At 42.1% G+C, this 23,477-nt stretch overlaps 2 protein-coding genes across 2 annotated transcripts; both read right to left on the reverse strand.

The window, feature by feature from the left end:
• Positions 1 to 1,220: 1,220 nt before the first annotated feature.
• LOC148097073 (L-rhamnose-binding lectin SML-like) lies at positions 1,221 to 10,684 on the reverse strand. Its single transcript, XM_087834179.1, has 12 exons — positions 10,573 to 10,684; positions 10,073 to 10,114; positions 9,668 to 9,760; positions 6,691 to 6,781; positions 6,482 to 6,585; positions 6,348 to 6,392; positions 6,119 to 6,257; positions 5,926 to 6,029; positions 2,119 to 2,204; positions 1,860 to 1,994; positions 1,461 to 1,569; positions 1,221 to 1,288 (listed from the first exon to the last, which is right to left on the reverse strand). Exons 1-12 carry the CDS (start codon positions 10,604 to 10,606, stop codon positions 1,221 to 1,223), a joined length of 1,050 nt encoding a protein of 349 aa, XP_087690305.1. The 5' UTR covers positions 10,607 to 10,684.
• Positions 10,685 to 19,919: 9,235 nt separating this feature from the next.
• Positions 19,920 to 23,113, reverse strand: LOC148097074 (galactose-specific lectin nattectin-like). The gene is made up of 8 exons (XM_087834180.1): positions 23,047 to 23,113; positions 22,913 to 22,957; positions 22,684 to 22,822; positions 22,491 to 22,594; positions 20,805 to 20,890; positions 20,547 to 20,681; positions 20,145 to 20,256; positions 19,920 to 19,987 (listed from the first exon to the last, which is right to left on the reverse strand). Exons 1-8 carry the CDS (start codon positions 23,111 to 23,113, stop codon positions 19,920 to 19,922), a joined length of 756 nt encoding a protein of 251 aa, XP_087690306.1.
• Positions 23,114 to 23,477: the final 364 nt, after the last annotated feature.

Genomic DNA, 23,477 nt, shown 5'->3' on the forward strand with positions numbered 1-23,477 from the left:
GTTGTCTGTGTTTACCTCCACAATCCACTATATAAACCTGACATCACGCTTCTTTCATTTGTGACAGTTAGCCAAAACAAAGCCCATCTTATCAAAGCAGCTTTTTGAGACTGTAATCCCTGCCTTTCTTACATCTAGGCTGGATTACTGGAACACACTTTACTGTGGGGTTAGTGATGCATCCATTAGACGTCTGCAGGTTGTGCAAACTGCTGCAGCGCGTCTTTTAACTGGAACAAAATAATCACATTACTGGCTATGATGAGGATGTAACATCCTGGACAGGGAGGAACGCTGGTTTGAGGGCGGAGTCAAGGAGGCCATTTACGTGAAAAGGGAACGACCATCTCTGAATGGAGGAGGGGCCTAAGGGTCCATCTGTCACCATCTTACATGCTGTGATTGCAGCCATTCCCCAACTCTCTGTGAATGGGACTCATGGTTATTGATCAGTGGTTGTTGATCAATGGTCATGAGAATTTGCATAATTAAGATGAAGGAACTGACCCCCCAGCCCATTGTTCCTTCAGTGGGCTGGTTTCAGTCAGTAGATGTAGACGTGAGCGTGCATGTAAGACAGGCCTCTTCTCTTTCTGAGTTTAAACTCTTCTTAAGACACATTTATTTGCTCTTGTAAGGGGCTGACTCAATATGACTTTTTTTTAACATGTTTTATTATTTTATTTAATCTTTTAATTTGTTGTTGTTTGTTTATGCTATTTGTATATGTACAGCACTTTGTGGTCTCTGGTTTTGTGTTAAAGTGCTTTATAAGTAAAGCTGGTACGGTATGGTAAAGTTGCAAAAAAAGATAAATATATAATTTTACACAAATATGATTAAGATGATTCTTTTCTTCAGATTTAAAAATAACTGTGTTATCAGCATCAGCTGATGAGATCCCAGGATCAGAAGTACTGATGGTGTATTTATGTCACACAGGTTTTTCCATCACAGCTGCAGGGAGACAGAAAGCAGCTCGTTTTCAGGTTTATTAAGATGATCAGATGATGAAGCATGAACGACTCACTTTCAGGTCAACATTTCAGTTCCTTTACATTTTATTGAATTTATTTTCCTGTTTATTGTGATATGAAATCATATTTATCAATAAATCTTCGAGCAGTGATGTCATCGAGGCTTGACATCCTGCTGGAAGTGACATCAGCAGTGAGGCTGTGACATCATCATGTCAGATGTGTGAGGACACGAAGGAGCAGTTATGGACCTCTGACACAAACAAAGCGTCTCTGTGAGTCACACCTGACGTCGTCGACATAATCTCCTCCTGTAAAGAATCAAAATGAAGAAATAAAATCAGAGGTCTGTGCTGTAAACGTTTTCTTCTTCTCTAATGTAAAAAGAACAAACACAGTTCTTATAAAGACCTAAGATTACATGACTTTAGTCAATATAAAAACCAAACACATTTCATCAACAGTCCCACTTTCAGTTTGTACCATTAGAGTTTATCTCCATACAGTCTTGTCCTTTATGGTTCTTTGGTTGTCCACTGCCCCAGTTTGTGAAGTCAAACTGGGAACCATCACTCCACATCCACACAGTTTCCTGGAAGAATAAAGTTCAGTTTGTTCTGATGTACTTTGATGCATCTATGCTGAGAGTGCAGACATGAGACCTCTTACACCACTCGAACACAATGAAGGTTCATTTTGTTTGTGGAGGTAAAAAATGAAAAGAAAAGTCAAGTCAACAGCAACATCTGTCTCCAGGAACAAAGTCCTGATTAATCCGTCTGTCACATGTTGACCTTTGAATCAAACTGATGAATATGAAGAGAAAAATATGAAAAATCAGAAACAGCTGCAGCTCATCCTCTTTATCTATGAAACACTTACAGTCTTTATGTCGTTGCCTCCAACCCAAGCTGTTTCATACGACCCTGCTGCTGTGTAAGTGAGCTCTCTGATGAAGGTGTACTCAGCTGTGCTGTGGTATGAGGCCAGATGTCCACCGAGTGTCTGACAGGAACTCTGAGGAGGAAGATGAGGTGCACAGAAGATGAAAAGTGTGAGAATGCATTTAAAATCAGTCAAAGACAGAAACTCTTTATATCATCAGTGATGCAGCGACAGCTGCTGTTATTTCCTAATGTACCTCAGCATCAGTCCAGGTCTTCATGCTGCTGTTAAAGATGAAACAGCGACCTCCAAACCAAGTCCAACCAGGAGGGCAGGAAGGAGCTGCAGCATGATTGTAAAGTTAAAAGGTCAGTGAACAGATTAATGATTCCTCAAAAGAAAGTAATTTCTCCCCATAAACTTCAGAACAGAAGATGAAGAGTTTCATAACATCTGTTTTATTATTTTTCATGTGTTCCTAATAAACTGTCGGTTGAGTACACGCCAAAGCAAAGCAGTCGATCATCTCATGTTAGAAGGCACTGAGCTTGAACAATGACTTTCATATTAACGGCTGGTTAATTATGTAACTGACTAACTACATCAGTACTACACTGCCTGAGTCTTTCTAAGGCCTCAGGTTTGTACAGCTTGTTGTACTTGTTAGGCGTCCCATCACACTTCTCTGCAGTTCTGATAGTTGGGTAACTTCCCTCCTTTCTGCCTCTAGTTTTCGTCTCCACTGAGGCTTCTGTTCTTCTGTTCATCTGATGTTCAAGGATCCCTGTTGCTGTGTAGATCAGCTGGCTGTTTGCAGTGATGGTCACAGAAGGGATTTTATTAGTGTGCGCTCAAATATAGGACTTTGTAGGAATGCTTCAATGTTTTCATATTTAATTAGCAAATACAAGCAGAGTGAAGGCAAAGGACCAACAAGTGCTCAGCATCTCTGGGAACTCCTTCAAGACTGTTGGAAAACCATTTCAGGAGACGACCTCATGAAGCTCATGGAGAGAAGGCCAAGAGTGTGCAAAGCAGGAATCAAAGCAAAGGGTGGCTGTTACCAAGAATCTAAAATATAAAACATATTTTGAGTTATTTCACACTTTTTTGTTTACTACATAATTCTACGTGTTCATTCATAGTTTTGATCCCTTCAGTGAGAATCTACAATTAAATAGTCGTGAAAATAAAAAATAAAAAATAAGGTGTGTCCTGATTATGCTGATAAATCTTTCATGCTGAAATGAGCAAATGTAACAAGTTTTACATATTTTTATGTTTTTGTAAAATATATACAAGTATTACAAAAACAAAAACACTGTTGTTTCTCAAACTGTATTTTGGGAAAGACATTAAAATTTATGTGTATTTTCGATTAAATACGCATAAATTTTCTAATTAGATATATTTTTAAATCATCCAAGCAGAAGGCTTGGATGATTTGACATGATATAACCTGTGTCTTTGTGCTTATCTAGTCTCTTTTTTTCTGACTACCTGATTTTAATATTGTGTTGATCAGAGCTCTTGTCATTTTCTGTTTTGCATTTAACCTTTTTCTTTTAATTCTGTCTACGGCTGTGCGATATGACCAAAATCTCATATCCCGATATAAGACATCTATCGTCCCGATAACGATATAAATCACAAAAATGTAACATTTTCTGTAAATTCTGTGAATCTCGGGCAGCTCGACTTGCGTGAAGTGTTTCCAGCTGCGTGTTTTAACCGATGCATGAAACGATAAATTTTTGGACATAAGTTGTAACGGCGCCGTTTTCTTTGTGAGTATTTATTACACGGCGTGCTGCGGGGAAAAGCCTGCTCTAACGTTTGAGTCTAAGGTTGATTTTTTAGCACCTGGCGGCTCTTTTTTACTTCTCATCCGTAAATAATCTGCTTTTTCATGTGATTCAGTTTATTTTGAAAAGTCTCAACAGGATCTTGAGCTTTATTGTGAAAGGTTTATGTGGAACATAAACAAGCTTACACGCAATGCTGTTACCGTCCATAAAAACAGGCGCTTGTCCATCCATAGTGTGGTTATATTAAATATAAGAGAAAGAGAGAACTTTAATAAATTAATAATAACTACAGTGACCATCAGAACATGAAAAAATATTGCCGTAAACCGTAACCACGAAACAAACGACAGCATAAAATGAAACGATCGACGTTTTTATATTGTCATCCGATATATATCATTATATCGAACAGCACCAATTCTGTCTGTTTGATTTTTACTTGTATGTGTCTTTCATTTGGTCAGAGGACTTTATAAACTCTCCCTTTTAATGTACTTTTATTGCAAAATGTGTTCATCTCTCAACTTCAGATTGTTATTAAAGAACTGTTACACTGATTTGCTGCACCATCTTCTGGTATAAAGCGGTATCTCTGCCTTATCTTCAGTTGGTAAACACAACGTATGGATGTTCTGTTCTCCACATTCTGTCGATGTTCAGGAAACATCAGTGAATAAAACAGACATTTTTTATTCACGATGTCATTTTCATTCGCTTACTTGACAAGCTTATGAAAAAATAATTCAAATTCAAAAATTCTAAATTTATTTGTATGGCACATTTAAGAACAACAGAGTTGACCAAAGTGCTTCACAATCAGTTAAAAACAAGAAAAAACAGTAGAGAAACAAATAAAGATAAATTAGAAAAAAATGTGTATATATACATACATACATATATGTGTATATATATGTATGTATATATAACCACATATATATGTATATACATACATATATATGTGTATATATATGTATGTATGTATGTATGTGTATCTATCTGTATATATTCTTATATTTTAATTTTATCTGTATTGTGGTTTTACTGGAAAGCACTTTGGTCTTTAAATGTGGTATACAAATAAATTTGATATGTTATGATATGAATTGTTGACAATGTAAAAATAAAAGACTATTCACCTCACAAATATAAACCTTACGTCACTTTAATTCATTGTTCACCAGTCGAAACAAAACATTCTCCAAGAATCTGGTTTGACTTTCAGAGCTCTGATCAGTGAACCTTTACAGCCATCAGCAGGTCCCTGAGGTCATGTGATCAAGAGCTACTTATTGTACATCACAGGAGGTTGAAAACTAAAGGAGACAGAGTTTTGAGCACAGTGGTTCCCAGACTCTGAAACTCTCTCCCTCTGAGCCTGAGATCTCAGTCGTGTCTTTCAAGAACCAATAAAAACTCAGTTTTTAGGCATGTGTTTGGATAACTCTTTTTTTAATGCTCTGTTATTTTTTGGTGAAGCACTTTTTGATCTCTGTCTTGAAAGGTGTTTTATAAATAAACTTTTACTTACTTACTAAAGAAGTTAGTAACAACAACTGAACAAAGTTTAAGCCACATGAATAATAAAATGTGGGATGAAGCTCAGTTCACATGAATTATTCAATCCATGGTGCCCAGTCTTCCAAACGTCCATACAGAGTGAGGCCTGTCATGTGTGAGAGAGCCTGCACCCTCTTCACTTTGTGTATCGAGGTTTTCCATGTGACATCATCACAGGGAGTCATATGATTGTTGAGATTTTCTCTGTTTTGTTTCTATTATTCTAAGGTCTCTACTTTTTTTATACAAAGCAACTTGAGGCAATCTGCTATTTGGATGTGGTGCTGTATAAATAAAACTGAACTGCAGCACTTTTAAAACTCAGAGGATTTTTCACACATCAAAGGAAAAACATCAGCTGTTGCAGTATTTTTAAAGCAGGTCTAACACTGCAGTATTTAGGAGAAAACAGACTAATAGATTTCTACATTTTGTTTTGGAGTATCTATATATTGTGATCAGCATCACGGATTTCTTCATTAAATTACATTTTTCCATAATTAAATTCTATAAAAATTACAGGATTCTGTTTTTTAAGACTTTCATGAACATCATTTCAATTTGTTCACTCAGGATCTGTAAAAATAAGCTGACGAGATATTCATGTCAGAGTACTTGAGTCTTTTTCAGCATAGAAATAATAATGACCTTTTTATGAGCACAGGAATGAATGCAGTCTAAAGGTTTCAGGTTCTTACCCTGACAAGCGTAAAACACCTCCAGGTACTTGTAGGTGTGACCACAGGGGTCTCCAAACACTTCGTTTGATGCTCTAACAGTACAGCTGTTCTGCCAGTTACACCTGTGAATGCAGGTCAAAGGTGAGTCAGCAGAGGACTGAAGTACGCCGTGTCATCTGAGAGAAGATGGAAAGAGAGTCAGCATCTGTACCTTTTAGTTACATATTCTTTACTATTGGGACTCGAACAGTTAACATTTTGGAGCTCAGAGACAGGACGTCCATCAGAGCACGTGGTGTTGTCACGGCGACCATAATTAGCCCAGGAGACGACTATAACCTGTCCTTCACCTGAGGAAGAGTTCATAAACTGTAACCATGTTTGTAGTTCTATCAAATGAATCCACTAAAGTTACAATAAATGAGAAAAATAAATCTGACCACACTGAAGTTTCGCCTGAAATCCTTCACATGTTACACTGTGGTCTGACAAAGAAACACATCACGTTAGAAACTGTAATGATTCATGTACAGATGTGACTGATTATTAGCTGATAATCACAGATGTAACAGACTTGCAGAGACGCAGGTGTAGGTGGTGTCCAGGTAGGTGCAGACGCCGGGATCAGAAGGACTGATGATGTTCATACTTATGTCACACACTTTTCTTCCATCACACCTGCAGGGACACAGAAAGCAGCTCGTTTTCAGCTTTATTAAAGTGTTTCAGAGCTGCTGCTGTTTTTATTCAAACAGTCATTTGTTATTGAAGATGTTAAACTACCTGTTCTTGATGTCCTGAGTGCCAGTCTGAGAGCAGGTTTGTGTATCTGCACATCTGTACACAGCTGACTGCACAGCGATCACTCCCCTCTCTGTTATACACACACAGTATCAGAGAAAAGGAAAAACTACATGTAGTAAAGCAGGTTTGATGCACTCTGACTTTGTGTTTTAGACCCAGCAGCTGCAGTCACATCCATAAATGTTGGTCTGACCTCTGTACACCACCACAGTGGATTTTACATCAAACCTTCTCTGATTGGTTGATTTATTTGTCATGTTAAGAGTTCCAGTGAACATCCAAGTACAAACTAAGATGTTTTATGTGCTGAAGTTTGAATGAACTGAGGGAACAGTTTCATGGTCCGGGTGAGTACAGCTGTTTTGTGCTGCTGTGTCCGCCCTCCGCCCGTTTTTTCTTGTTTTTAACTGATTGTGAAGCACTTTGGTCAACTCTGTTGTTCTTAATTGTGCCATACAAATAAGGCAAAATTCTGTGATGTTTTCCTGAACACTCCCCCAGGCCTAGTCACTAAATCCACTCTCCTCCCGTTACAGCGTACTGAGACTCCCGGTGCATTTCCAGCGTCTCCCCTCTTTGCTCTCGAAAAGAGTGTTTTTGTTTCCCTGGGGGCGGGGCTATGGCTCCCCACACTCCCTAGCAGATCGTTACATGGAGAAACCTTTGGAATACAAGCGTGCTGATCCACACAGGTGTGCACACAGGTGTACACAGACGCGGACTACACCTTTCTTGGCTGCTGCCTCAAAGCACATTGTGCGCTGTCTATCTTGCGTGCTGCACAATATCGTTTAATATTTAGTATCTACTGTTATCTACTGCTAGCTAGTTTATTGTGATGGTGCTGTTTTTATTATGTTGCTCTTTTTTTGTTTGCTTTCTCTTCTGTTTTTTTTTTCTCCATACAGGTGATCCAGGTGTTTTGTTTGTTTTTCTTTCTTCCCCCCTTTCTCACCGTCTCTTCTCCCCTCTGGTTTTCTTTCTCTCCCTCTCTTTCTTTCATTCTTCCTCCCTGTCCTATCCCCCAGTCATGTCTGTCCTGTTTGTAGCAACCAAAAATAAAATAAATTCATAATTATAATAAAGGTCAATCAAATGGACCAATAAGGCCATGATGATCCACTTGGTAAAATAAATCTGCTTGGCATCTTTCTTGGCCTTAAGACAACAATTCTGATGCTAAAGATCCAAACGGGACACAAAAAAAAAAAAGATTTAAATTACGCTGATTCATAATAGCAGTCAAGTCCTTGTTTCATGTTAGGTTTATATGCTTCGAAGACAACTTTAGTTCATAGTATCTTGTAAATCATATCTTGACGTTTTTGCTTTTGACAATAAATCCTTGTTCATGTTTTCGTGGTGTTACGTGGGAGTTCTGCATTTGAGCCTCCAGTCAGCTCGGCCGTGACAAACAGGCCTCACCTGGCCATGAAACTGCTGTCAGTCAACTATCTGATTCCTGCTGAGCAAAAGGAGCGACTGTGTATAACAGAGGCAGCAACACGTGCCCACGGGCACCTGGTGGCCTGAAGGGACCGTGAGAGTCACCCACAGGACATGCTCTAAAAATACTGCAGGTTACCATGGAAATAAAAACTGAATTTAAATGTGTGGCTGTACTTTTTTAACCAGTAACATCTGGATTACCAGAGGTTTGAATGGTAAAACTGATTTTCTGTGTATGCACTCAGACCTGTCTGAGGTCAAAGTTCAGTACCATGAAGATAAACTGCCATTTTTCTCCGCTGAGATAAGAAAGCAGGCGCAGCCAGAAGGAGGATCTAGATGCAGTTTTTACCCCGACAGAAAAACATGGCAGAAAAATGTTCTGTTTTCACCGTGACTGGGAGGCGGAGCTCTTTTCTACAACAGCTAAAGAAACGTGTGTGTGTCTCACTTGTGGGACGACTGTGGCGACGAGAAAGTGACACAGTGGAGACACACTTCAGTGCATGTCACACAAGCCTCCGTGCTAACTACCCACCTGACACACAAGCAGAAAGTCTGTGAGGCAGCTTTGAGCAAACTTTTTGAGGGGCAAGAAAACCAACCATGGAGCTGTTATTGAACAATTTGTAACCTCAACATATCAAAAACCAACTGTGGACTTCAGAAAAGCTCCCAACATGTCTGATGCCACAAACATTAAGGTGGAATATGTGCGACCCTATAAATATCTCGAGACGATTGTTGATTCGAGACTGAATTTTGACATAAATTGTGAAGCTTTGTGGAAAAAGTGTCTCCATGTTTGTTTTACTTAAGGAAGCTGCCTCAGACTGTTTCTCTAACAGCATTAGAGAAACAGCTGCTGCTGTTTATTGACTAATCTGTAGCAACTTGCACACGTTTATCTCTTTTTAGCTATTAATGTTTTAAACACTTTATTATTTAGTAAATGTAATTTTATTAATATAGCCAACAACATTTGCCTCAAAGCACATTATATTGTAAGCTAGACCCCACAATAAAGACCTTCTAAGAATAAAAGGAAAACAGAAAACCCCAACAATCATAGGACCTGCTACGAGCGAGCACTTTAGTGACAGTGGGAAGGAAAAACGTCCTGTAAACAGGAAGAAACCCCCAGCAGAACCAGGCTCAGGGAGGGGCGAGGCCATATTCTGTTATCAGTTGGGGGTAAGGAGAGGAAAATCAAGTTGATTGTGCTTTTAGCTCCTTTTTGCTTTTTTTTAAACTTATGTAATGAATATAAGCAGGAGGAGAGTTTTAAAATGTGGCTTCAGTAAAGCCTGGAGCTTTTTCTATTGTAAATAATTAAGTATGTCCGGCCCCGGGGCAGACCCACGACGCACTGGAGGGATTATATCTGTCAGCTGGCCTGGGAACACTTTGGTGTCCCCCAGACGAGCTACAGGAGCTGGCTGGGGAGGAGGAGGTCTGGGCTTCTCTGCTTAGGCTGCTGATTTTTGGAGACTATTTTCCATCTTACCACAGCTCAGGCGTTGAACACTGAGGCTGTCAAAGGTGATCACTCTTCCTCTGGATATGGCAGGAGGAACGGGAGGTTGTGCTCTGATAAAGCCTGAAATCAAAATATTAAAAAACGTAATATGAGGGTAAAGCAATGGAGGGAAATGTAAAAGTAACACAGAGAAGGCCTTCTTTTTTTCTCAAAAGGTTTGATGATGTAGTGAAAAGGCTATTTGGTTAGCTAATGCAGCTGTTTAACTGCTAACAGGCAGGAATACGCTGTGTGCATTTTGTTAAGTGGTTAAAGTCAGTAAAGGATTACAGAAACACAGAAACTGCATTGAGCTGTAAGTTTATTAAAATATGGAAGTGAGAAAGTTAACAGAAAGGCTCTTTGTGACCAAAATATAAGAAGCAGTAAAACAGCATTTACCTGAAGTGATGAGTGAACAGGTTGCTGCCAGCACTGAAAGAGACAGAAAGAAAGCTCAGTGTCAGACTGTGTGTTTGATATCAAGTTTAATTCACCTCAAAACATGAAACAGAAATGAAAACCAAACAGGAGAAAGCTGCTGCTTTCATTCACACCTGGATTCTTTGAAAACTCTTTCTAAACAGCAGATTTCAATGACACATTTATTCTCTTCATGTTTCCAACTTTTGTCAATAAACTTATTTGTGTTGACAGTTTGAACTCTTCAAAGTAAATGATCAGCCATGAATTCCTCTCAGGACTCTGTGAAGCCTAACTGTCCTGCTGAGGTGATGCAAACATGTATTTAGGATGTTAGATTAACTGATCCAATAAAGCAGAAAGAAAAGCATGTCACAGTACAGCACAGTGGAAAGCTAGAAAAGGATTAGACTGAACATGTGCAGCTGATTTCATGTAGAAATAAAGGATTATCAGTGTGTTGTACTCACACAGTGTGCTGCTGAGTCCGGAGCAGAGCATCATGTTAGGAGATCTGGATTACAGTGAAGAGCTGATGGAGGATCAAACACAGAGCTGCTGGATTTACTCTGTTTCAGTAACACCTGTGATGTACGTGTGTCTGTATGCAAAACACGTAAAAACCCTGAAAAGCAGGATCTGTTCCTTCTCAGCTGCAGCAGGAAATAAAACTACTTTACATTAAAAGTTATATAAGCCTGGATCAGCTGACCCAGAGACAGCTGGGAGAGGCTCATCATTTTAAACATGATTAATGGTAGATTACATTTATTTTAACATTTAATAAAAATGATTGTGTTAACATGATGTAAATAATTGCAAACATGTTGTTCCAAAGTTTAGGAGCTACAGTTTGAAAATGTGATCACGTCTGGATTTAAATGAAGAGCACAGACCTGATCAGCTCAGAGAGAAAGTGACACTCCCCTGTTCATTAACAGCGTCTTAAAGAGGGAACAAAGAGGACGGAGACCAAGTGGACGACACAGACAAACAGTAAATGGCTTGTATCTATATAGCGCTTTACACATCCAGTCATCCACACATTCACACACTGGTGATGGCAGCTACATTGTAGCCACAGCCACCCTGGGGCGCACTGACAGAGGCGAGGCTGCTGGACACTGGCGCCATTGGGCCCTCTGACCACCACCAGTAGGCAACGGGTGAAGTGTCTTGCCCAAGAACACAACGACCGAGACTGTCCAAGCCGGGGCTCGAACCGGCAACCTTCCAATTACAAGACGAACTCCCAACTCTTGAGCTACGATCGCCCCCAACTGTGGGTGTTCAACACACCAGTGTTTACAGTGGTTTTATATGGGGTGGTACAGCAGGTATTTATGACGGCTATTTAATGATTTACTGGATGTTACTATACTAACAAACAGGTCCATGATATGAATGTAACAGACGGGCAGGAGTGCAGCTGAGAACACATTTGACTGGAAAATATTCTGCTTTGCATGAAACATCTCCACACGTCTCTCTGTTCACAGAGGAAGTGGATTCATGGGAAAACACCAGAAACTAAAAATAAGCTTCAAAAACATTCAGAGTATTTAGAAAGAAGTCTTTCCACTGACTGCTGAATTAGTTCCTGATAAACACAACATGTCATTGTGCAGCAGCGACAGCATCATGCAAAAGGTTTGGAGCACAGACAGAGCAGGACCTTCATAAACACCCAAATCATCATCCAGGAAACCTGACACGGAAAAAGCCATTACACCTGTGTTTGAGTGTGTTGTTCAAGCTCACCATGAAGGACTCTAATATTTCTTCTGAAAAAAGATTTGATAAACAGTTTTTTAAACATCTGAGATGTAAATGGATTTGTGAAAGAGTGGCCTTTCTGGGACAAATGTCTTGACCCCGACCATGTAACTGTTCAGTTTTATTTATAGCGCTCCATATCACAAAAGCAGACACCTCGAGGTGCTTTACACTGTGAAGTAAAGAACCTACAATAATACACAGAAACCCCAACAATCACACGACGCCCTAAGAACAAGCACTTGGTGACAGTGGGAAGGAAAAACTCCCTTTAAACAGGAAGAAATCTCCAGGCTCAGGGAGGGGCAGCCATAACGACCTGTTGAGGCCGAGGGGAGGAAGACAGGACAAGGACACGTGTGGAAGAGAGCCAGAGATTAATAATCATAACTAATAATTAAGTGCAGAGAGGCGTATAAACACAGTGAAGAAGCTGGCAGCAGCCCAAATATACTGTATATGCGACCACTTCTTTTTTCTTTGTACTGCTCCTGTTCCCATGTTGTTAGAATGAGCTGACCTGAAGTGCTTTATTACTGTGCCTTATATTAATCTCATATTACTCAAACCTGCCATATAATCATGTAGCGCAGTGTTACATGGACACGTTAGAATAGGTGTCCATCAGTCATAGACTGTCGCCCATGTTTGCCTGTAGAGCAGCAGATAAGAGGGAACCATCATGTAGTGGAAACTTACTGAAATGCTGTTGTTTAGACTAGAATAGGGTGCCCAGTAATGGTAAATGGACCACAAAGGTTTACACATCCAGTCATCCACACATTCACACACTGGTGATGCAGCTACATTGTAGCCACAGCCACCCTGGGGCGCACTGACAGAGGCGAGGCTGCCGGACACTGGCGCCACTGGGCCCTCTGACCACCACCAGTAGGCAACGGGTGAAGTGTCTCGCCCAAGGACACAACGAACGAGACTGTCCAAGCCGGGGCTCGAACCGGCAACTTTCCGATTACAAGGTGAACTCCCAACTCTTGAGCCACGATCGCCCCCGATTGGTAGTGAAACCGTCAGGTGCCAGTCACCATTTTGAGATCCGCGGCAAAGTGTCAGAACAGATAGTGAGGAACAAAGGTCCACTAAGTGCAGTTACTGTTTATAAAGGTGGTATTCAGATTACAGCTACTTTGTTGAAATAAAGGGATTACACGGCGGTCTTTTCCTGTTTCATATGTTCGGCTATGCTCTCTCTGTTTTTGGTAATTCCAAGCTGGTGGAAACCCAAACAAAACACACATTAAGAGGCTTTAATGACGTGTCTCAATCTCGCGGCCCATGTCACCTCTATTTACATAATGACGTGAAGAAATATTTTTAAAAATTATTATTCAAAAAATCATTTAATGTGAAGGCAACAGGCAGAGTGTTACAGGCATAGACCTAAAGCATGCAGCCTGATGGGCAGTGTAGTCCGTGCTGCAGGGAGAATGGACTGCCATACCCGTTATGTGTCTGTGAGCGAGGGAGGGAGAAAAAGGAAAAGTACGAGCTGTCATCAAGCAAAAACGGGAGCTGGAAGCATGTAAATATAATAATAACCACTGCAGCCAAGAAGAGAGCCTGACGAGCCCAGCTGTAAGTAAGCTGTTAAGACTCGACTGTACACCGTGTTCGTGTTTTCCTCTGAAACAATAAGTTCTGTTGGAGCAGCCTTTCAACGCCTCTCTCTGTCTCTGCTAGCAAAGTTGACCCAGACAACAAAGTAAAGCTAGTTTTCGGTGGGAAACTCTCTGGGCCGGAAACCACGGACACTGCCACACACGCACACACCAACTCATATAAGTGGAAATGAGGGATGGGGAGAAAACAAAAACAAAACATTCATGGCCGCGGCAGGTTGCCCAGTGCGGACTGCAGACCGTGACACTACGGCGCTCTCTACCTGTGACGGAGAGTATATGGCCCTGGCTTCTACAATGCAAGAGTGTTTATATTTAAGAAGATTTTGGAGGTTTAGGTGAAATACACACAAACGGTGTTGTATGAGGACAACCAGCAAACGATTGCTTTGGCTAAAGACCCTGTGAGTCGACAGAGGTGCAAAAATGTGGACATTAAATATCATTTTGTAAGCTCCATTGTAAATGAAGGACGCTCAGTCATCACGCCACTGACCATGTGAGCGCACAGGGATGGTAGCCTTGAAAGAGCAGATGTACAGTGTGTCAATAAAAAATATAATGTCTTTTTTGGCTCCGTCGTCATTTTCCTTCGAGTTCATTGCTGTTGATGCTGCACTCCTCAGCAGTTTTCTACCCTTTCTGAAATGTTCCACCTTTTTTATGATAAAGTCTCATTGACTTTGAATGGAGAGACAGCCCTCTCTAACCCCTCCCTAAGTCACTCACTCATCTCTCCCTTGACAAAGTGATGAGTTCAAGTGCAGCATCTTTTCTGCCTCTCAGTATGAACATACAGAACGTCTTTTTCTTTCTTATATTAAGATTCAATTCAATTCAATTCAGTTTTATTTATATAGCGCCAAATCACAACAAAAGTCGCCTCAAGGCACTTCATAGATACAGAGAAAAACCCAACAATCATATGACCCCCTATGAGCAAGCACTTTGGCGACAGTGGGAAGGAAAAACTCCCTTTTAACAGGAAGAAACCTCCGGCAGAACCAGGCTCAGGGAGGGGCGGGGCCAGCTGGGGTGAATGGTAAATGGTAAATGGACTGATTCTTATATAGCGCTTTTCTACTCTCCCGGAGTACTCAAAGCGCTCAAGATGTCTCAGGATTAAATGTGGAGACACAAAGACGACTTTCACTGGTCGATCAGCAGGCTGTATGTGACCCACCATGTGTCAGGGTTCCTGGGTTTTTCTTTCTTTTGGCCGTCGGGTGCCGGCCTTTAGAGGGGGGGGGGGGGGGGGGGGGGTTACTGTCAGGGTTCCTGGGTCATCGACCCAGTGCTTTCAGTTTTGTTCATGTTCAGTTTATTTTGCCACTTCCATGTTCTCACTTCCTGCTTTTCCTGTGTCAGCTCGTCTCGTGCCATTAGCCAGATTATGTTCAGCTGTGTACTCACCGGTCTCTCATTATCATCCTCATCAGTCTGTGTATTTAAGCCTTCTGTTTCTACTCGTTCACTGTCGTGTCATAGATGTTATGTTGTCGTCTCCGCCTTCGTTCAGTCAGCCAGCCATTCAGTCTTTCAGTCATCCAGCCAGCCATTTCCTTCCTCTGTTCTGTTTGTTCAGTCCTTCGATAATAAAACACCAACCTTCACCTACCTACCTGTGAGTCCAGCGTTTGGGTCCTCCTTCCTCGCCTCCACTCAGCAACCTCTGACAGAATGACACGACCCGTGCCACGAAGACACGTTTTCGACCCAGCGGACTCGGACCTTTTTGAGCGGCCGGAGGCAGCGCTCTCCTTGTGGGCAGAAAAGCTCAAGGAGAGACAGCGGCTCTTCGCGGAGCGAGAGCACGTCTTCGAAGGCACTCGCTTGGCTCTGGGCGGGCCTCGGAGACGCCGCGTTCACCCACCTGCTACCTCCCATGCACCGGAGCATTTGCCGCGGAGAGTGGGCGTTTCGCGCCGCGCTTCGGCGGCTCCCCCTCTCGCGGACCCGCTCCTCGCTCACACGTCACCTGTCTCATTCACCGGACCTTCAACCTCGCCACGGCACAGCGGCTCCGCCTCCCACCTTGGCTCAACAGAGGCTCCCGCGCCAGAGGCTCGGGTGTGTACCCCGCCTGCTTCCTCTTCCCGGAGAAAGCGGCGCGCACGCCGCCATAAAATGGACTATTTCCAGCAATACCCGGTGGTGAGTTCCAGTGACTGTTTTTCACCCTCATTTTATTCTCCACTTAAAACCAATAATAAATCCATCTCTGAGTCATGGGATGTTTCCCTCCTGGAGGATTCTGTGGACTGGGAAGATTTGTTCTGCTCTGCTCCCCCACAGACTGTAAATAGTGGTGGCAGAAGGACCAGAACAATCCCAGATAAACCTGCCAGTATCATACACCCAGTCACTATTTCCACACCCTTTACTCTGCCATTTCCCACCAGCACGGCGGCCAGGATCCGACCTGACCCCCATAGAGACTCAGCTGAGGCTCCCCAGCCGGCGCCCTCACGCTCTGGAGGCAGCGAATACCTAACTTGTCCACCTGCTAGTTCGCCACCCCGTCTATCTCCTCACTCAGCTTTCCACGCCCTGGCACTGTCTCTAGTTAGGCTAGCTGACCTGTCCCCTGCTCAGGCACCAGCTTTACTAGCCCAAACTGTAGCTTTATCCCCCTCAGTAACTCAGTCATTAGCTCAGCCATTAGCATCGCCAACCTCTGTTCATCCCTTAGCTTCCCCACTCCAGTCAGTTCCCTCACCTGCTGTTCAGCTTTCACTCCAGTCTCCAGTCCTCCAGTCAGTCCAGTCAATCCAGTCGTCCCCTGTAGCTCAGTGTCCTGTTCTCCAGTTGCCTCCCGTCCAGTCAGTCCAGTCGCCTCCTGCCTCCCGGTCGCCCGTCCTCCAGTCTGTCCAGTCTTCTGTAGTTCAGTCACTCATCCACCTCCCTGTTCAGTTCCTGGACCTGCAGCCACAGCACCCAGAGCAAGCTGTGAGCTCTCCCGCTCTCCAGCCAGGGGCCTCCGCGCCCGCTGGCCCGGCCGCTCTCCAGCCAGGGGCCTCCGCGCCCGCTGGACCTAAAGCTGTGGCTCCGTCACCCCTGGCTCCCGTGCCGTCGCCTGGTCCAGCCTCAGACTCAGCCTCAGCTTCAGCCTCAGCTTCTGCTTCGCCTGGGCCAGCCTCAGCCTCGGCGTCAGCCTCTGCTTCGCCTGGTCCTGCGGCTGCCGCGCCGTCGCCCCAGCCACGTTCTGGACGTCATCGCCGGCGCGGCCGCCCGCCGGACCTGCTCAGCGGCCGCCATCGGCCGCCTTCCTCGCGACCGGCCGCCTGAACTGTTTCTGTTTTGGACTCCGTCCCTCCGTCCTGGGCCCCCTCCGCCCGCCCTGTTCTGGTTTTTCTTTCTTTTGGCCGTCGGGTGCCGGCCTTTAGAGGGGGGGGGGTACTGTCAGGGTTCCTGGGTCATCGACCCAGTGCTTTCAGTTTTGTTCATGTTCAGTTTATTTTGCCACTTCCATGTTCTCACTTCCTGCTTTTCCTGTGTCAGCTCGTCTCGTGCCATTAGCCAGATTATGTTCAGCTGTGTACTCACCGGTCTCTCATTATCATCCTCATCAGTCTGTGTATTTAAGCCTTCTGTTTCTACTCGTTCACTGTCGTGTCATAGATGTTATGTTGTCGTCTCCGCCTTCGTTCAGTCAGCCAGCCATTCAGTCTTTCAGTCATCCAGCCAGCCATTTCCTTCCTCTGTTCTGTTTGTTCAGTCCTTCGATAATAAAACACCAACCTTCACCTACCTACCTGTGAGTCCAGCGTTTGGGTCCTCCTTCCTCGCCTCCACTCAGCAACCTCTGACACCATGTAAGATGACTTTGACATCTCTGATCTACATGGAGACGATTACTAGAAGCTCCACGTTTCTAGTTATCAGCTGTTTGTAGAGCTCTGATTATTGTTTACAGCTAACGGTCATCACAGCAGCATTAATCTGTTTGTGTCAGCCATAAATGTATATTTCCTTATTCTGATATTAAATACTACACTTTTCATCACATTATTCAGACTGATTAAGATACAATAACATTATTTAATCTCACACTGGGAAAATTCACCTGTTACAGCAGCAAAAGAGTCGGAAGGAAAAAGTGAATCAAAAACATGTTAAAGAGTAAAAATGTCAAATATAGAATCATCTTAAAAATATTAGATCCAAAGTAATTTATATCATATACAATGTTACTGTTTACACTAAAATACACAAAGAATTGGTCACATGATTTTCTTAATATCTGCATAAAATAAGGTGTCTATGATAAAAGATTACAATAGAATAAAATAGAGTTTTTTCTGCTCAATCCAAAAAACACAAACGTAAACCTGTTGGCAGAAGTTTAGGTTCAGTCTGATTAATATTTAACTTTCACACAACATAAAAATCTGCTGTTCTGACGTCATTCACATTTATCTTCTGTATGAGCCACTGCAGCAGCACGAAGAGTCGCTCTCTCACCTCCAGCTTTCACTTATCCCTTTAAACTCCTGTCTGAGTCTGTCTGCATCCTGAACAGCAGCAGTGTTTCCCCATATGAGCCAGTTTGCCCCCTCAGGTCCTCATGTGGGTCCTTTTAGCTACAGGTGACCGTGTTTTTGCCTGAACGACCTGACAGAGGAACTGAAAGAATCAGCGACCTACTAAAAATCACTCAGCAGAAATTCTGACAGTCACATCTCTCACAATCCAGTTTAGAAAACTGGATCAGCAGTTAGAGTGGTGAAGTGGAACCTTGCCTGTGCGTTGTGTAAGAGTGTGTCTGTGTGTGTGTGTGTGTGTGTTGGGGGGGGGGGGGGGGGGGGGGGGTGGTACGACCTCTCCCATGCTCCCAGGGTGTGTTGTGGCATGCAGATATTTCTAAGCATAAACGATAATCCACTATATAAACCTGACAACAAGCTTCTTTCATTTGTGACAGTTAGCCAGAACACTCTAGCATGCACACAAAGTCTTTGCAGACTATTAAGGATCAAACCTCTACCAACATGACATTGATTATAAAACTCTGAGCATATATGAGTAGATATTTCTAAGCATAAATGACAATCCTGTGGTGGACCACTGGAGGGCTCCACTCACACCCAGTTCTCAGGAAGTGTTGTTGCTGTGTTTTGGAGGGAAAAGTGTTCAGTTGTGTGGTGATGAATAATAAACGAGCAGTGTCAATCGAGAGCTCTCGTGTTGTCTGTGTTTACCTCCACAATCCACTATATAAACCTGACATCAAACTTCTTTCATTTGTGACAGCCAAAACAAAGCCCATCTTATCAAAGCAGCTTTTTGAGACTGTAATCCCTGCCTTTCTTACATCTAGGCTGGATTACTGTAACACACTTTACTGTGGGGTTAGTGATGCATCCATTAGACGTCTGCAGGTTGTGCAAACTGCTGCAGCGCGTCTTTTAACTGGAACAAAATAATCACATTACTGGCTATGATGAGGATGTAACATCCTGGACAGGGAGGAACGCTGGTTTGAGGGCGGAGTCAAGGAGGCCATTTACGTGAAAAGGGAAAGACCATCTCTGAATGGAGGAGGGGCCTAAGGGTCCATCTGTCACCATCTTACATGCTGTGATTGCAGCCGTTCCCCAACTCTCTGTGAATGGGACTCATGGTTATTGATCAGTGGTTGTTGATCAATGGTCATGAGAATTTGCATAATTAAGATGAAGGAACTGACCCCCCAGCCCATTGTTCCTTCAGTGGGCTGGTTTCAGTCAGTAGATGTAGACGTGAGCCTGCATGTAAGACAGGCCTCTTCTCTTTCTGAGTTTAAAACTCTTCTTAAGACACATTTATTTGCTCTTGTAAGGGGCTGACTCAATATGACTTTTTTAACATGTTTTATTATTTTATTTAATCTTTTAATTTGTTGTTGTTTGTTTATGCTATTTGTATATGTACAGCACTTTGTGGTCTCTGGTTTTGTGTTAAAGTGCTTTATAAGTAAAGCTGGTACGGTATGGTAAAGTTGCAAAAAAAGATAAATATATAATTTTACACAAATATGATTAAGATGATTCTTTTCTTCAGATTTAAAAATAACTGCGTTATCAGCATCAGCTGATGAGATCCCAGGATCAGAAGTACTGATGGTGTATTTATGTCACACAGGTTTTTCCATCACAGCTGCAGGGAGACAGAAAGCAGCTCGTTTTCAGCTTTATTAAGATGATCAGATGATGAAGCATGAACGACTCACTTTCAGGTCAACATTTCAGTTCCTTTACATTTTATTGAATTTATTTTCCTGTTTATTGTGATATGAAATCATATTTATCAATAAATCTTCGAGCAGTGATGTCATCGAGGCTTGACATCCTGCTGGAAGTGACATCAGCAGTGAGGCTGTGACATCATCATGTCAGATGTGTGAGGACACGAAGGAGCAGTTATGGACGTCTGACACAAACAAAGTGGCTCTGTGAGTCACACCTGAAGTCGTTGACAAAATCTCCTCCTGTAAAGAATCAAAATGAAGAAATAAAATCAGAGGTCTGTGCTGTAAACGTTTTCTTCTTCTCTAATGTAAAAAGAACAAACACAGTTCTTATAAAGACCTAAGATTACATGACTTTAGTCAATATAAAAACCAAAGTCCCGCTTTCAGTTTGTACCTCCTTGGTTTATATCCATACAATCTTCTCCTCCTCTTCCGTTGTCTGGTTGTCCACTGGCCCAGTTTATGAAGTCAAACTGGGAACCATCACTCCACATCCACACAGTTTCCTGGAAGAATAAAGTTCAGTTTGTTCTGATGTACTTTGATGCATCTATGCTGAGAGTGCAGACATGAGACCTCTTACACCACTCGAACACAATGAAGGTTCATTTTGTTTGTGGAGGTAAAAAATGAAAAGAAAAGTCAAGTCAACAGCAACATCTGTCTCCAGGAACAAAGTCCTGATTAATCCGTCTGTCACATGTTGACCTTTGAATCAAACTGATGAATATGAAGAGAAAAATATGAAAAATCAGAAACAGCTGCAGCTCATCCTCTTTATCTATGAAACACTTACAGTCTCTCTGTCGTTGCCTCCAACCCAAGCTATCGGATACGACCCTGCTGCTGTGCGAGTGAGCTCTCTGATGAAGGTGTACTCAGCCCTGCTGTGGAATGAGGCCAGATGTCCACCGAGTGTCTGACAGGAACTCTGAGGAGGAAGATGAGGTGCACAGAAGATGAAAAGTGTGAGAATGCATTTAAAATCAGTCAAAGACAGAAACTCTTTATATCATCAGTGATGCAGCGACAGCTGCTGTTATTTCTAATGTACCTCAGCATCAGTCCAGTTCTTCACGCTGCTGTCAAAGATGAAACAGCGACCTCCAAACCAAGTCCAACCAGGAGGGCAGGAAGGAGCTGCAGCATGATTGCAAAGTTAGTAGAGCAAAGCTCCATGAAATTATATGTTAACATGTTGTTCAACATAAAAACAATGCGTAAGAATCCAACATTCAGATTCAGAAAACTTTATTTATCCCCGAGGGGCAATTGAGAGACTGACCTTGCTGACCGTACATACAATACACAAACACATGAAGTTGAGAATGGAAAATGTTTTATAGACGTGCTTTATCTTTGCTGCTAATGAATCAGCATCTGAGTCCACGTCAAAGAGAAGTATCCAATCCTCTTATTTTAGCTGCTGGTTCTTTAACTGACTGACCACAGCAGCAGTGATTATTTAGTGCGACACAAGCAGCAGTTCAAGTGTAATTTATGAGTAATTAAATCTGATTAATACAGAATTGATTCTGATTTATTCTCAAGAACTTTCTGAAAACTGTGATTTCAATCCGTTCACTCAGGATCTGCAAAAGAACTGAAAACGTTTTCATGTCTGATAATTTCAGTGACTTCTTTATAACAGAAATATGAATTCTTTAATAATGATTAAGAATTATCTGTACATATAATTGAATTCACAGAGTCATGAAGTTTAAAGTTCTTACCCTGACAGTCATAAACCACCTCCAGGTACTTGTAGGTACTTATTGTACCTCACAGGAGGTTGAAAACTAAAGGAGACAGAGTTTTGAGCACAGTGGTTCCCAGACTCTGAAACTCTCTCCCTCTGAGCCTGAGATCTCAGTCGTGTCTTTCAAGAACCAATAAAAACTCAGTTTTTAGGCATGTGTTTGGATAACTCTTTTTTTAATGCTCTGTTATCTTTTGGTGAAGCACTTTTTGATCTCTGTCTTGAAAGGTGTTTTATAAATAAACTTTTACTTACTTACTAAAGAAGTTAGTAACAACAACTGAACAAAGTTTAAGCCACATGAATAATAAAATGTGGGATGAAGCTCAGTTCACATGAATTAGCCAATCCATGGTGCCCAGTCTTCCAAACGTCCGTACAGAGTGAGGCCTGTCATGTGTGAGAGAGCCTGCACCCTCTTCACTTTGTGTATCGAGGTTTTCCATGTGACATCATCACAGGGAGTCATATGATTGTTGAGATTTTCTCTGTTTTGTTTCTATTATTCTAAGGTCTGTACTTTTTTATACAAAGCAACTTGAGGCAATCTGTTATTTGGATGTGGTGCTGTATAAATAAAACTGAACTGCAGCACTTTTAAAACTCAGAGGATTTTTCACACATCAAAGGAAAAACATCAGCTGTTGCAGTATTTTTAAAGCAGGTCTAACACTGCAGTATTTAGGAGAAAACAGACTAATAGATTTTTACATTTTGTTTTGGAGTATCTATATATTGTGATCAGCATCACGGATCTCTTCATTAAATTACATTTTTCCATAATTAAATTCTATAAAAATTACAGGATTCTGTTTTTTAAGACTTTCATAAACATCATTTCAATTTGTTCACTCAGGATCTGTAAAAATAAGCTGACGAGATATTCATGTCAGATTACTTGAGTCTTTTTCAGCATAGAAATAATAATGACCTTTTTATGAGCACAGGAATGAATGCAGTCTAAAGGTTTCAGGTTCTTACCCTGACAAGTGTAAAACACCTCCAGGTACCTGTAGGAGCCAGGACAGGGGTCTCCAAACACTGTGTTTGATGCTTCAACAGTACAGCTGTTCTGCCAGTTACACCTGTGAATGCAGGTCAAAGGTGAGTCAGCAGAGGACTGAAGTACGCCGTGTCATCTGAGAGAAGATGGAAAGAGAGTCAGCATCTGTACCCTTTAGTTACATATTCTTTACTACTGGGACTCGAACAGGTGACATTTTGGAGCTGAGAGACAGGACGTCCATGAGAGCACGTGGTGTTGTCACGGCGACCATAATTAGCCCAGGAGACAACTATAACCTGTCCTTCACCTGAGGAAGAGTTCATAAACTGTAACCATGTTTGTAGTTCTATCAAATGAATCCACTAAAGTTACAATAAATGAGAAAAATAAATCTGACCACACTGAAGTTTCGCCTGAGATCCTTCACATGTTACATTGTGGACTGACAAAGAAACACATCACGTTAGAAACTGTAATGATTCATGTACAGATGTGACTGATTATTAGTTTATAATCACAGATGTAACAGACTTGCAGGGACGCAGTTGAAGGTGATGTCCCGGTAGGTGCAGACGCTGCGATTACAGGTACAGACCATGTTTGTATTTATTTCACACACTTCCTTCAAGTCACAGCTGCAGGGAGACAAAAAGCAAATTTCCAGGTTTGTTGAAGTGATCAGTTCATGATTTCTAATATCTGCATTCATTTGAACTGCTGGTGCTTTTTATTGTAATCAAAGCAGTTAAACTACCCGACAGTGTTCACCTTTCCTTGATGAAGTTCAGATCGTGAAGCTGAGAGCAGATTTCTTTATCTGCACATCTGTACAAAACTGACTGCACAGCAATCACTCCACTGACTGTTACACACACAATGAGACAAAAGGACACATGAAATGTTAATATCAATAACGCAGGTTTAAGACACTTTGGCTTCACTTTACAGACTCAGAAGTTGCA

This window comes from Neolamprologus brichardi, chromosome 20 (assembly GCF_056152115.1).
Source record: "Neolamprologus brichardi isolate AB-2024 chromosome 20, ASM5615211v1, whole genome shotgun sequence".
NCBI lineage: Eukaryota > Metazoa > Chordata > Actinopteri > Cichliformes > Cichlidae > Neolamprologus > Neolamprologus brichardi.

What these genes read in the sequence shown, in the direction of transcription:
- LOC148097073 (XM_087834179.1), bottom strand. Translation starts at nt 10,606, where the DNA reads ATGATGCTCTGCTCCGGACTCAGCAGCACACTGT. An exon ending in CATCACTTCAGGTAAATGCT is followed by an intron (nt 9,761 to 10,072) that starts GTTTTACTGCTT and finishes TTTTGATTTCAG; the next exon opens with GCTTTATCAGAGCACAACCT. An exon ending in AGACCTGGACTGATGCTGAG is followed by an intron (nt 1,995 to 2,118) that starts GTACATTAGGAA and finishes CTTCCTCCTCAG; the next exon opens with AGTTCCTGTCAGACACTCGG.
- LOC148097074 (XM_087834180.1), bottom strand. Translation starts at nt 23,113, where the DNA reads ATGGTCTGTACCTGTAATCGCAGCGTCTGCACCTACCGGGACATCACC. An exon ending in AGAACTGGACTGATGCTGAG is followed by an intron (nt 20,682 to 20,804) that starts GTACATTAGAAA and finishes CTTCCTCCTCAG; the next exon opens with AGTTCCTGTCAGACACTCGG. An exon ending in TATGGATATAAACCAAGGAG is followed by an intron (nt 19,988 to 20,144) that starts GTACAAACTGAA and finishes GATTCTTTACAG; the next exon opens with GAGGAGATTTTGTCAACGAC.